A 14,833-nucleotide genomic window follows, 5' to 3' on the forward strand; every position below is an offset into this window, starting at 1 on the left:
ACTCGCTTCTTTACTGATTTTATTTGTTAACTCAGTCTGTATCAAAGGAAAACGAAGAAGTCACCAAAAAGAATTTTATATACACAATGAGGGTCAATTCTTCAAACTATTGGTTTGGATACTGGTACAAAATCCAGCTCTCCCTCCCAAAGAACACGGCCATCCATTTTACATGTTGATAACTCGAGACAACTTCTGGACACGGTTGAGCAACAAGTCCCCTTTCTTGATGGTCTCCTGGTACTGCCAGTTCTTACTATCAGGTCTGGAAGAAAGAAAATACAACACTGAGCTCTGCCACTTCTAATATAGAAACAAATTGTCTTACATGTAGGGTACCATTCAAGGGTTTGACTGTTTTTCATTGTAGAATAGTGAAGATATCAACTATAGAATCACACGACCAAAAGTAAAAACCAAAATATTTTAGATTCTTCAAAGTAGCCACACTTGGCATTTCTCTTAACCAGCTTCATGAGGTAGTCACCTGGAATGCATTTGAATTAACATGTGTGCCTTTAACTTTTTATGGCTGCAGGGGCAGTATTGAGTAGCTTGGATGAAAGGTCCCCATTGTAAACGGCCAGCTCCTCAGTCTCAGTTGCTAATATATGCATATTATTATTGGATAGAAAACACAGTTTCTAAAACTGTTTGAATATTGCAGGCCAAAACCTGAGAAATTCCACTTCCTGTTTATTTTTTCTGGGGGTGGCAGATTTAACCAAGCTTTCATTGAAATTACAGCGAGATATGGATGAGTTTTCACTTCCTACGCCTTCCACTAGATGTCAACAGAACTTTGTCTGACTAATGTGAAGGGGGGTCGAATGAGACAGGAAATAGTCACCACTGCCATGCTTTCACCATGCACGTTCACATGGGAAGGACCTGCGTTCCACCGGTCATCTGAAGTCATTCTAATTCTCCGGTTGGAACGTTATTCAAGATATGTAAACAACATTCTAAAGATTGATTCAGTACATTGTTTGACATGTTTCTACAGACTGTTACGGAACTTTTGGACGTGGACGCGCTTTGACTTTGGAATTGTTTACCAAACGCGCTAACTAAAGTAGCTAATCGGACATAACTGACATTTTTGAACAAATCAAGCATTTATTGTGGACTGGGATTCCGATGAAGTTCATCCAAGGTAAGGAAACATATCATTTTCTGGTTTCTGACTACAACATGGCGGCTAATTTGGCTACTGTTCTGAGCTCCGTCTCAGATTATTGCATGGGTTGCTTTTTCCGTAAACTTTTTTTGAAATCTGACACAGCGGTTACATTAACCTGTTGCGACGAGCAATCCCGTATCCGGGAGCGTAATTATAGCCTCAAGCTCATTACCATAACGCAACGTTAACTATTCATGAAAATCGCAAATGAAATAAATATATTGGCGCTCAAGCTTAGCCTTTTGTTAACACTCATCTCAGATAAAAAATTAATAAATGCTTTTCAACCATAGCTACACAAGCATTTGTGTAAGATTATTGATAGCTAGCATAGCATTAAGCCTAGCATTCAGCAGGCAACATTTTCACAAAAACAAGAAAAGCATTCAAATAAAATAATTTACCTTTGAAGAACTTTGGATGTTTTCAATGAGGAGACTCAGATAGCAAATGTTCAGTTTTTCCAAAAAGATTATTTGTGTAGGAGAAATCGCTCCGTTTTGTTCATCACGTTTGGCTAAGAAAAAAACCCAGTCATTACAACTTTTTTCCAAATTAACTCCATAATATCGACAAACATGGCAAACGTTGTTTAGAATCAATCCTCAAGGTGTTTTTCACATATCTATTCGATGATAAATCACTCGTGGCAGTTTTGTTTCTCTGTTCAAAATGGAAAAATGCACGCAGCTGGAGATTACGCAATAGTTTCGATGGAGGACACCGAGCGGACACCTGGTAAATGTAGCCTCTGGTCAATTTTCCAATGATATGCCTACAAATAGTCACAATGCTGCAAACACCTTCGGGAAACGACAGAAAGTGTAAAGTGTAGGCTCATTCCTTGCGCATTCACAGCCATATAAGGAGACATTGGAACACAGCGCATTCGAAATCTGGCTCACTTCCTGTATGAAATGTCATCTTGGTTTCGCCTGTAGCATTAGTTCTGTGGCACTCACAATATCTTAGCAGTTTTGGAAACGTCAGCGTTTTCTTTCCAAAGCTGTCAATTATATGCATAGTCGAGCATCTTTTCGTGACAAAATATCTTGTTTAAAACGTGAACGTTTTTCATCCAAAAATGAAATACTGCCCACAGAGGTTCAAGAGGTTAAGGAGAGGTATATCTATAATTCCATGTGTATAACTTGTATTATGAGTTTCTGTTGAAACGATGTGGCTATGCAAAATCATTTGATGTTTTTGGAACTAGTGAATCTAATACGCCAATGTAAACTCAGATTTTTTGATAAATATGAACTTTATCAAACAAAACATGCATGTATTGTGTAACATGAAGTCCTATGAGTGTCATCTGAAGATAATTCAAGGTTAGTGATTCATTTTCTCTCTTTCTGCTTTTTGAATGCTATTTTGCTGGAAAATGGCTGTGCTTATTGTGGTGTGGTGGAGACCAAACAATTGTTTGTAGTGCTTTTGCTGAAAAGCATATTTGAAATCGGACACTTTAGTGGGATTAACGAGAATAGCTTTAAAATGGTATCAGACATGTACGTTTGAGGAATGTTAATTATGAGATTTGATGTTTTGAAAATGGCACCCTACACTTTGACTGGCTGTTGTCAAATCGCTCCCGTTAACAGGATTGCAGCCATAAGAAGTTAAGGAAAGAAATTCCATAAATTAATGCATTTGTGACAAGGTAGTGATTGTATACAGGAGATAGCCCTATGGTCAATACGGAAAATTTAAAGAACTTCAATAGTTTCTTCGAGTGCAGTCGCGAAAACCGCTGCAGAGGATAAGCTCATTAGAGTTACCAGCCCAAATAAATGTAACGGACACATTTCAACATGAACTGTTCAGAGGAGACTGGGTGAATCAGGCCTTCATGGTCAAATTGCTGCGAGGACACCAATTATAAGATTTGCTTGGGCCAAGAAACACGAGCAATGGAAACCTGTCCTTTGGTCTGTCCAGATTTTTGGTTCCAACCTGCCGTGTCTTTGTGACGCAGAGTAGGTGAACGGATCTCTGCATGTGGTTCACACCATGAAGCATGGAAGAGGTGGTGTGATGGTGCTTGGTTGGTGACTGATTTATTTAGAATTCAAGGCACACTTAATCAGCATTCTGCAGCGATACACCATCTAATCTGGTTTGCGCTATCATTGGTTTTTCAACTGTGTAAAGCATTCCAGGTGAGGCTGGTTGAGAGAATGCAAAGCTGTCAAAGGCAAAGGGTGGTTATTTTGAAGAATCTAAAAGATATTTTTGGTTAACATGATTCCATGTGTTATTTTATAGTTTGTCTTCACTATTATTCTACAATGTAGAAAATAATAAAAATAAAGAAAAACCCTTGAATAAATAGTAATTCTTACCTGTTTGTTTCCACTATCTCGTTTACTTTGTCGATTTTGCAATGGAGGCGACCAGCAGCTATGAATCGTGAGAGTTCCCTGAGAGTGAAGAAAAAACCAATTTAAGTTATCACAGTACCTTTTCTGTATCAGTGTAATCAAGAGCACCAATTGTCTTCTGACGGGTGGCATCATTCCTATGCGACTCGCAGTCCTCAACCATCAGTGCAGATTAAGTCGTCGCGCTGTCTGACGTAAGACAATGGAGCACTAATCGGCATTGTGGGTATGGAACAAGAGCTAGTGAGACTCACTGGTCAATGAACTCTGTGCTGACTCCAAAGGCCTCAGCCATGTAACCCAGGGTGAGTGAGCGGTAGGACTCCAGGAGCTGGCTGTAGGCATGGATACGCATCTCTCTCACATAGTAACGGTAATGAGGGGCAAACAGCCAGTCCTTCTTCATATCCTGCTCCACTGTGGCTGCAAAGAGGGGACAGAGACAAACAGGTTTACAACTAAGGAATGGGGGATAGTGAAACATGCATGTCCACTGTCTGCAATGTCTGCGGACATTCATTCTCTTCAGCTTTACTATTTACAAGCCTAAATGAGGGGAGAGCAAAAGGGGTGTCTCACCCAGTGACTGGAAGAAAACAGAGTAGCGACACTCGTATAGTGAGAAGAGGTACTGGCGGACAGCAGGGAGACTGTGCAGCACCTCCAGAATCTCTGCTCCCTTTATCACCTGAAAGAGAACAGTCAACAGGATAAAGTCATGACAGAACTGGAAATCTGCCAGTTGTCTAAAACATTTATCCTTATCAAAACAAGTTTAAATATACCTGTTCTGACATGTAGAAAGTATTGTATAAACATATTCAGGTTTTCTGCAACCATACTTGTCTTAGTGTCTGTCAGGGTAAGTACGAAGTCTGCAAAACTACCACCTCTAGAATTATGTAAGCACATTGATGCCCTGTTGACAACACAACCACCGTGGCTCCAGAATCTTCCTCTCCTGCTACCAACCTTTTCTCTGAGGTCGGGCCTCTTCTGGGCAATCATGCAGACGTAGACGGTGTATGTGACAAAAGTCTTGTAGTCCATGAGCTCGTAGGAGGTGAAGGTGGACACCGTGTCCAGGAAGAGCTCAGCAGCCTGTTTAAAGTCACGGATGGCCACACAGTACAGGCCCTGGTACACCTTCAGACGGTTCCTCCTGTCCCAGTCACCCCCCTCCTCAATAAGGCTGTGCAGACACAAACAAGGACATTGAAATGATGATGCTTACAAAATACGAGAATATAGAAAAAACAACAGCTTACAATAAAGTCAATACAATGCCACGGCAGGCAAAATGTTGCTGGCTGCTATGAAATCTAAACCGTTCCAGTTAACACATGAGACTTAGAATAGTTAGTGAAGGCCCTTAATGACATGTCATCATAGAATAGTGAATGCAGAGAGAAGCAGTGCCTTTTAGCCAAACTACCTTTTGGCTTTCTCAGTGTTGCGCGTGATGAGGTCACTGTCCATGTAGAACAGTCCAATCCTTAGCAGGTAGAACACAATGTCTAGCCGATGTCCCAGGGCCACAGTCTTATCAAAGGTCTTCCTGAAGGCAGTCAACGCTTCCTCCTGTGGAATTACACAGCAAGAAAAACAGTTAAGATACTGGTGATGTGAAGTTGATGGGTTATTTGGTTAAGCTAATGACCTACATGCATGGCTAAGTTAGAATGGGGTTTTCTGGGGTAGATTCTTGAGGTTTATGTGTATGTTTAGCATGATACTGTGTGTATATTGTATAAGGTCCACTGTGCAACCGTGGCACTATGACTGATAACATTTAACATGACTTCGGATTATTTGGCCTCTGCGCTGAATGTAACAGCTTATGAATGCAAAAGCACCTTATTCCCAATTCTGATGAGATATTCAGCTCTAGCCATCATTGCATCTCGAATTTCACTCTCCCCGAGGTTCTTCTCAGCATCTTCTAGGACATCATCCAGACGTTTCAGCTCGTCCTCGTTGGCCTTCTTCATCTTACTCATTAGGTCTGTGTCAAGCTGCCACTTCAGGTCTTTACACAGGCTCTCGTAGTAAGGTGCCATATCTGTAACAAGACAATTCTTTAGCTATCACGTTAGTGACTAGCTAGCTAACCTGACAGTTGTAACCTTTCGCAACATTCTAGCTAGCTAGCTATTTTTATTCCATATGTGTCTGGTTAGCTAGCTAATTTCATTGGAGTATCTAACTAGTTAGCTACTAGCTAACTGACTAAGTAGAAGTTTGATATGTATAGGTTTATGTTTGCCAGAAGATACCGACTCTACAGTTAGGCTTGTTTACACTGAGCTGCACTGGGGTCAGTTCAGAAAACGTACCTCAATGCAGAGATGTGATATAGCACTGTACTCCAAATGTACCTTTCTCCATATTACTATCAGTATTCCATTTGATGGAGCAGTGTGGATAAAGATCAAATCTAAAGTACAGTGGCATATCACATCACCGCATTGAGGTACGTTTTACGACCCATATCTTGCACCGACTCCACGAAGTCTTAATGTAACCATGACTGCGTTCCAACCCCAGTGCAGCTCAGTGGAAACAAGCGTAATGGTAGGGTCGGTATCTTCTGGCAAGGTTTATGTCTGACAGTGATGCTAACGACACTGAACAGAAATATAACATGCAACAATTTCACTGATTTCCAGTCCATATAAGGCAATCAGTGAATTGAAATAAATTCATTAGGCCCCATCTATGGACTTCACAACTGGGAATACAGATCTGTTGTTCACAGATACTTTAAAACAATCTGTGACCACTATTTGCCTCATCCAATGTGACATCTCATTTGCATAGAGTTGATCAGGCTATTGACTGTGGCCTGTTGTCCCACTCCTCTTCAATGGCTGTGCGAAGTTAGACATTGGCGGAAACTGGAACGCGCTGTCGTACACAGCAACCCAGAACATCCCAAACATGTCACCACCCATTGAGCGTGTCTGACAAGTATGCAGGCCATGGAAGAAAGACATTTCTTTCTGCCAGTGGCCATCGAAGGTGTGCATTTGCCTAGTGAAGTCTGTTACGAAGCCAAACTGCAGTTAGTTCAAGACCCTGTTGAGGACAACAAGCATTTAAATGCACTTCCTTGAGATGGTTTCTGACAGTTTGTGAAGAAATTCTTTGGTTGTGCAAACCCAGGTTCATCAGCTGTCCGGGTGGTTGGTTTCAGACGATCCCGCAGGTGAAGAAGCCGGATGTGGAAGTTCTGGGCTGGGGTCGTCTGCGGTTGTGAGGCCAGTTGGACTTACTTCCAAATTCTCTAACGCGACGTAGGACGGGGTTATGGTAGAGAAATTAACATAAACCAGAGCTGTTGCCATAAAATTTTAACATTCCTGCAGTCAGCATGCCAATCGCGCGCCCTCAAACATGAGACATCTGTGGAAGTGTGACAAAACAGGACATTTTTTAGAGTGGCTTTTTATTGTCCCCAGCACAAGGTGCACCTGTGTAATGATCATGCTATTTAATTAGCTTCTTGATATGCCACACCTGTCAGGTGGGTGGATTATCTTGGCAAATGAGAAATGCAATGTTGTGCACAAAATTGTAGATTCATAAATGTTGTGTATATTGAACATTTCTAGGACATTTTATTTTCAATTCATGACACCAACACTTAACATGTTGCGTTTAAATGTTTGTTCAGTGTAGTGTAACTAGTTAGCTACCCGTGCCAACGCGTTAGTTAGCAAGTCTACTCGCTAGCGACAAATGTGCCAGGCGAGTTAGCTAGCTACCGGAGCAAGCTAACGTTAGCAATTTCAACACTTTAAGATAGGAGAACACTAGCTAGCATGACTTGCTAGGCCACTTTGCTATATATTTGGTTTACAACAGATAGTTAACGTTCCTATTTTCGGTTTATTAGCTTGGCAGAAGCTAGTTACAGTACCGGTACTTTCTGGCTAACGTTAGCTACCCACCGTTTTCTTTGATTGAGTCCATGAGCTCGGTTTTCACTTTAGCATCTTGTCGGTGACCATCCATCGTGAGCAAAAATTTCAGCTGTGCTATCCTAAGATCAGGGTTTTTAGGCAGACCCTCTTCTTCCAGATTTTCCAACGGCATTTTGGCAAATATAAAATTAGTAATGACTTGGCTAAATAGCAGATATATCTTCTCTGGGACAACAAGGGTAAGGGGGAGATATATTCGGCTAGCTAGCTAACAATGACTACGGATAACACTGGTCTGCTACTTCCGCTACAGCGAGAACGTCAGGCAAGATCAGATGGTGCTGCCCTCGTCTGGCTAATAAGGGAATGTCCGCCGAGCACACGAAGTATGCCAATTTATCTCACGTCAAAGTACACAACTTTTCACTCAGATTAAACACATGTTGCCAAATGGTTTATAGGCTTTCTTACTTTCTACAGAGACGAGTAGGACTAATGTGACAGCGACGCAGTGGTTGAAAGTTAAGCTCCCTCTGAGATGTAAAATATTAATCTTATTCCTGAAAATGTCTAACAGAGCAACTGTCAGGTGGACATGTAACGTTAGACATAATTGTGTCACATGGAACTCTCAAGATATACAGAATGGAGACTTTGTTGAGGCACCTGGTAGGCAAACTTTATTATTATTGAAACGGGATATACTTTTTCATATCTGAATGAGTAAGTATTAGTAAGTTTCCTGTTATTTTATCCAAAGGTAACATAAGCAAAAATGTTACTGTTGAAAATGTTAAAAATCTATTACGAAATTAGGTTTATAGCTATAACATAATTAATTGCTGTATGAAAGGGTTCTAAAATCACAATAGGTACAAATTAGACAAATCTATGAGCACAATGACTCAGCTAAACAGGGAAGAGAAGCAATGTTGACGAGAGATTAGTAGTCTATCCATGCCATCTCTGTGTCAATGTTTTTTAAAAGCGTTTTAAGAATACTTTTAAGATACATTATTGATTGAGGTTATATACCTCATTGACATTAAATATGTGTCGACCTATAACTTTCATTGTAAAATGTTTACCCATTTCTGTTCTCCATTCCAGACCCGTGGTAATGCTCTAGTCTTCATAATCATTTTGGGTATTGGCGGATCTTTTCAAAATGGTTTCCATGTTACTGTCATCAGTTCCCCTTCACCAGTAAGAGACATCAACACATTGATTCCCCACACACTCATTTTTATTAAAAGCATGATACTAAATATGTTTGGATGAGTCTGGAATTGCCACTACTTTTCCTATGGCAAGAAATACCTAGGAAATATAACATGGTGTTCAAGGTTTATGAATATCTTGTTTTCATCTCACACAAGTTAAATCTGCATATTCAACCCTGCTCAAATGAACACCTAGCCTACTTCACCAGGGTTGTAGACTGTCTGTTTCCATAACCATGTCGGTCTGCTTGCAGTACATCTGGAGCTTCATCAATAGCAGTTGGATTGGGCGATATGAAGAAACCCCACCGGCACAGACAGTCAAACTCCTCTGGTCAGCTATAGTGTCTCTGTACGCTGTGGGGGGTCTCCTGGGCTCGATGAGTGTCAGGTGCATTGCTGGGAGGTTTGGCAGGTGAGTTGCACTGATTTTTATCATCTGTATTTATCTCAATTTAAGTTACTTTTTCATTCAAACTTTTCTTCATTTCTTCTTCAGGAAGAGAGCCATGATATGGAACAATGTTGTCAACATTGTTGCTGCAGTGATCATGTTCACCAGTAGGGGGGCAAACTCCTTTGAGATGATCCTGATTGCTCGGTTTCTGTTTGGATTCACTGCAGGTCCTACCAATGTGATGATGTTGCACCTTTCATTTCATGCAGATTAGTTTAATCTATGGATCATTTAGCCATGGTAAAATAAAATCATGGAATGGCATGGGATAGCATTGATTTGTTTTATTCTTGTTTGTGAATCTCAGGTTTAGGAGTGAATATCCATGCAATATACCTGGGTGAAAGTTCACCCAAAAAGATAAGGGGCATGGTAACACTAACATCTGCTACCTTCCTCTCCATTGGTAAACTGTCAGGACAATTTTTTGGACTAAGGTACAGTGCTCATTCTGAATTTCAACATTTCAAAAGACAAAAACATCAAGTATCACATTAAACTGATGGTTATCAATGTGTGCCAAATTGGATATCCTGAAATATGCTCTGACTTGATTCTTTATCTCAACTTTCTCAGGGAGATTCTTGGTCGTGAGGATAGCTGGAACATCCTACTGTGTGTTTCAACATGTTTCTCAGTGGTACAGCTGCTAACACTTCCCTTCTTCCCTGAGGCCCCAAGATACTTATTGATAGAAAAGGGCAATGCAGAGGCATGCAAAAAAGGTAGTTTGTGTTTCCTCATAGGCACCAAGATTTAAATTCTTGATGTCCAAAGGGATCCATCCTAAGTAGCAACAATCGTACTCAGAACATTGAGTACTGTCTGTGCAAATGTAGAAATGATGTACAGTACTATATTACACTGCATCTAAATACATAAACGTATATTATTACACATAGCTGACTGATTGGCCAAGGCCTATATAGCTGTGTGCAAAGTCTATACAGCTGAGGAGACTTTAGTTACTTGTTGTATCATATTCAGAAACTGTGTTTGTGTGTCAGCTCTGCAGAGTCTGTGGGGCAGGGGTGAGTACAAGCTGGAGATGACGGAGATGGTGTTGGAGCAGGCTGCCATAAAAGGCGAGACCTCGAAGACTCTCCTGGAGCTGCTGAGAGACAGGAGCGTACGATGGCAGCTCATCACCATGGTGGTGGTGTACGGCTGCATCCAGTTCTCTGGCATCACTGCAGTAAGCACAGCCCCCTCTGTCTTTAATCTCATACTGTACCTACTACTGTACATTCTACATCCTACTCCTCTTCTTCCCTCCACCCTCAGATCAGTGTGTTCTCCTTTGACATCTTCAAGGAGGCAGGCATCCCCCTGGATAAGATCCGCTATGTGACTCTGGGTATTGGAGTGTCTGAGGTCCTCACCTCCATCACCTGTGTGAGTGCTGCTGGGTAACATGGGCTACACTATAGGGGGTACACTACGATACCCCTCTGTAACTTCTACAAAGCATGGTCATCACTATGTACCTAGGGCAATGGGGGGCAAAGTACGGCCCGCAAGACATATTTCAAATGTATTAAATATTATTATATTGTAAGATTTCTGGCTTAAAATGACTCATTCCGTGATATACAAACAACCTCCAATAGATGGCGCTGTAGCCTGACAGCGCGCTCTGTATTTGGGCCTAGTCAGTCAGATTCAGAATACGCTCAGTCATCAAAGCCAATTAATTGCTTGACGGCTTTTGACAAAATGAGTGCTGCGAAAATGAGAAAAGTGGGACTCTGAATGTTGTGTTTAAAGAAGAATGGACAGCAAAATACTTTGTATACTAATATTGGACATAAGTCTGATATGCCAAGAAAGTGTTGCACATAAAATCACAAAGCATAGCAAGCCTTTTGGTGAAGCGTTTGTGAACGAGTGTATGGAGCCTGCTGACATACTTTGTCCTGAGAGTAAAAGCCAATTTGGAGAAAATTAGCTTATCACATGATAAGTGAGGAGTGATAGGTGAGGAGTGATAGGTGAGGAGCTAATCTCAGAGTTGAAGAAAAAAGCAAATAGCTTCAATCCTTTTTCTATAGCACTAGATGAGAGTACTGACATCAGACACCTCTCAACTTTACATTTTTGTCAAAGGAATAAATGAGAAATTTGAAATAAGAAGAACTTCTTGCAATCGAATGAATAATGGGAACAACCAGGGGCTCTGATTTATATGACAGGATGTCTGCCAGCTTGGAAAAAAATGTATCTACCAAGGAACAAACTGACAAATGTCACAACAGATAGATCACCAAATCTAACCTGTAAAAACATTGGCCTACTAAAAAGATTACAAGACAAAGTAAAATAAGAAACTCTGAGGAATTGATATTTCTTCACTGTATTACTCATCAGGAAGCCCTGTGTAAAAGTGTGTTAAAGCTGGAAAATGTTGTCAAAGTGGTTATAAAACGTGTCAACTTCCTACGGGCAAGGGGGCTTATCCATCGTCAGTTCATGCAGATACTCAGTGACACAGAGGCAGAGCACCAGGACCATACCTGTTGTATCATTCAAATGCGCGCTAGCTAAGCCTGGGAAAGTATTTTGGCGTGTGTGGGAACTGAGAGGGGACATAGGTATGTTCCTTGATACGGTTGGAAAGCTGATGACTTCTCCGAGTTGAAAGACACAGACTGGCTGGGCGACTTTGCTTTTGGTGTGGACATATTGGGGCATCCAGACAAATGAGCAGCCGGTCTCTCGCTAATTTTCTGACACTGAGACATACAGTAGCACTTTCGACAGTGAGAAAGCACCACCGGAAACATCGACATCCAATGTGACAGTGCTTTCAAGGAGAACTACAAAACAGCAACAATAGTCCCGTTCTATGGCTCACTTAACAAAACAGGGTTTACAAACATGAAAAAAAATGTTATATTCGGGTCCACATGTGTGTGAACAAATGTTCTCAGTCATGAACCAGACTTTGATGCCCTTGCCAAGAGAGGTGACCAGACCCATTGTTCACATTAAGACTCAAATAACTGACTGGGGTAGGAAAGGTTATGCTTTTTCATGGTGATGGTAATGCAGTGAGAATTATCCAGCAATGCACTTGGATACAGGTTATTTGTCCCCATACATCTGACAATTAACACTTATTTGGACTGAAATGATTGGATAACTGTAAATATGGCTCACATTGGAGATGTGTTCCTTAACATGCTTTCAAAAACAGACCATTCCAAATCAAACAGATGCTCTTACCATATGTTTCACTCACATTTTTGAATCTTTTTTTTTTTACACATCTGCTGTTGCATTTTGCATGTCTCCAGACATATAATATATATATATATTTTTAAGTTTGCATATTGTGACAAAGTTTGATTGTACTTTACAAGGGTAGAGATGCAGGATCTGTGTGTGTGTTTGACTGTGTCATGTTATAAATTATATCAATTTTGTGAAAAAGTTGCTCACAAAAAACAAGGGTAGAGATGGTGCAAGGGTATAATTGTTCTGCAAGCATATGTACACCTACAGTACACTAGTAGATGCATGTCAATTTGAAAATGAATAGTCTTCACATGTTTTGACACGCATATAGTATGTTGCCCTTCACTTGGTTTCATTCACTTAATGTGGCCCTTGAGCCAAAAGTTTATCCACCTAGGGTAAAAAGGTTTAAAGTAGAGCCCTTTTTAATTAATGTGAAAATGTCACTCGTTAAGTGGTCATTAGGCAACCGTTATAAGGACTAATAAGCAAAAGTAATCAGTGAACAGTAGGAGTGACCATACAGGAAGAAACACTGTCCCCGTGCAGGAATCCCACCGCCTGTGGCTACTGTACAGAAGCTCCGCTACAGGTTGAACATATTTGTCACTAAGATGTGAATGCCCCTCCTGAGCTCCTAAACAGTAAATCATGTCTGAGCTCCTCTGGCTCTGCCATCCCCTGTGCGGTGGGAAGGAGGGAGTGATAGATGGGGAAGGTTCCGGATAAGTTCTGTTGTGTCCGTTCATCCCTAGGGCCTGTTGATCGAGAGTGTGGGGAGGAGAGCGCTACTCTGGGGGGGCTTTGGGGCCATGTCTGCCATCATGATATTAATCACCATCACTCTCAATCTAAAGGTGAGCCCCTTGACCTTTCAACTCTCCTGCATTGTGACAAATATACAGTAAGAGGACCTAAGTGATGATACATGGATGTGTATCACATTAGAATGTGTCCCAAATCCCCATGGTCACGACTTCCCCAGCAACAGTGGTGGTTGTTCCATGTGCATGGAAAACATACAATAAAATATAATTGATTCTGTTTTAACAATATTGTTATAGGATTACAGCTTCTGGATTCCATACTGCACCGTTGGCTTGATATTCCTCTTTGTCATTTTTTATGGAGGAGGACCAGGTATGTTTAATATCAAACCACAGAATGGGTTAGTAATAATACAATATCAAAGTATAGACAAAATACCAACATTACATTGCTGTGATCATCAGTGGTGATTGATCTAATGCATCCTTTCCTGTTGCCTGTGCTATTCCTAGCTGGAGTGTTGCCGTCTCTCACACATGAGATCTTCATCCAATCGTGCCGGCCTGCAGCGTTTGTGTTTACTGGGATCCTGCGCTGGCTTGGCTTTTCTGTGCTGGGACTAGTTTTCCCTTTTCTTATCGTACGTCTATATAGACCATTTTGGAATTAAGTGTTGTATTATGCTTTTATAATGCTTGCAAAGTTTTATAATTATTTCGAAGTTACCAATTGAGATACAATGACATTTCCTGAGCACAAAGCACATTGTTCTTCACTATGACAGTTTAATACCCCAGAGATACCAGGCATACAGTAATTCCATACTTTGAACATTACATTGAGACACTGCAATTAAAACTTTTCTTTATTATCTCAGTATTACCTTTGTCTCAGCCAGTCTGTAAAACAGCAGAGCTCCAATTTAGACATAAGTGGAATTATCTAAAATGAAACAAAGATTTCCTGTAGCCATGAGTAGAACATTAGGAGAGGACTATTTAATCACAGGCTCTCAGCCAACTGTCCAAGTTGTTCCCCTGGTTATTGTAACTATAGGAACTCACCTGCCTGCCTCTTCTCTGTACCACAGGGGCTGCTAAAATCAGTCTGCTTCGTGCTGTTTGCCTGCATGTGTCTGTTGGCGTCATTTTACATCTTCTTCTACCTGCCGGAGACCAAGGGGAAAACCCTCCTGGAGATCTCAGAGGAGTTTAAAAACATCACACTGTGTGAAAACCCCCTCTCAGTTGACAAGAGCCTGGAGACAAAGTTATGAAAACTGTTGATGGCAAATTAACTGAGATTTATCCCACTCTGAGTTGTTTAGTTTGTATCATATCTTCATACAATGTGCACTCACAGCATATATTAAATCAAATGTATTTATATAGCCCTTCTTAGATTAGCTGATATCTCAAAGTGCTGTACAGAAAACCAGCCTAAAACACCAAACAGCAAGCAATGCAGGTATATATACAATTGTTTTATGCATCTGAATGACTTTTAGAGACCTATTGATTTATAATAAAATTACTTTTCAAACAATCTTTAATTTACTTGTTTCCACCCTTTTTTACAAGCCATCTGGTCTGATAGTCTGTTTCCTGAGAAGGTTCATATTAGAAAGTTTCTAGGACAAAAATGTACTCGAT

General features: G+C 40.8%; 2 protein-coding genes across 3 annotated transcripts; one reads left to right on the forward strand and one right to left on the reverse strand.

Moving 5' to 3' along the window:
• Positions 1–2: 2 nt before the first annotated feature.
• LOC110494497 (26S proteasome non-ATPase regulatory subunit 6) lies at positions 3–8,636 on the reverse strand. 2 transcript variants are annotated; one of them, XM_090205955.1, is made up of 8 exons: positions 8,585–8,636; positions 5,427–5,632; positions 5,006–5,151; positions 4,543–4,762; positions 4,150–4,258; positions 3,825–3,993; positions 3,532–3,609; positions 3–265 (listed from the first exon to the last, which is right to left on the reverse strand). In XM_090205955.1, exons 1-8 carry the CDS (start codon positions 8,586–8,588, stop codon positions 169–171), a joined length of 1,029 nt encoding a protein of 342 aa, XP_090062081.1. In that variant the 5' UTR covers positions 8,589–8,636; the 3' UTR covers positions 3–168. The 2 variants fall into 2 exon arrangements, with proteins under 2 accessions (XP_090062081.1, XP_021425288.1); XM_021569613.3 differs by lacking the exon at positions 8,585–8,636 and adding an exon at positions 7,524–7,871.
• slc2a9l1 (solute carrier family 2 member 9, like 1) lies at positions 7,865–14,733 on the forward strand. The gene is made up of 12 exons (XM_021569612.3): positions 7,865–8,165; positions 8,607–8,702; positions 8,974–9,134; positions 9,219–9,343; positions 9,484–9,613; positions 9,753–9,901; positions 10,184–10,371; positions 10,461–10,571; positions 13,169–13,270; positions 13,478–13,553; positions 13,694–13,821; positions 14,272–14,733. Exons 1-12 carry the CDS (start codon positions 8,142–8,144, stop codon positions 14,455–14,457), a joined length of 1,476 nt encoding a protein of 491 aa, XP_021425287.2. The 5' UTR covers positions 7,865–8,141; the 3' UTR covers positions 14,458–14,733.
• The last annotated feature ends 100 nt before the right edge of the window (positions 14,734–14,833 follow it).

This window comes from Oncorhynchus mykiss, chromosome 17 (assembly GCF_057628025.1).
Source record: "Oncorhynchus mykiss isolate SJ-2025 chromosome 17, ASM5762802v1, whole genome shotgun sequence".
NCBI lineage: Eukaryota > Metazoa > Chordata > Actinopteri > Salmoniformes > Salmonidae > Oncorhynchus > Oncorhynchus mykiss.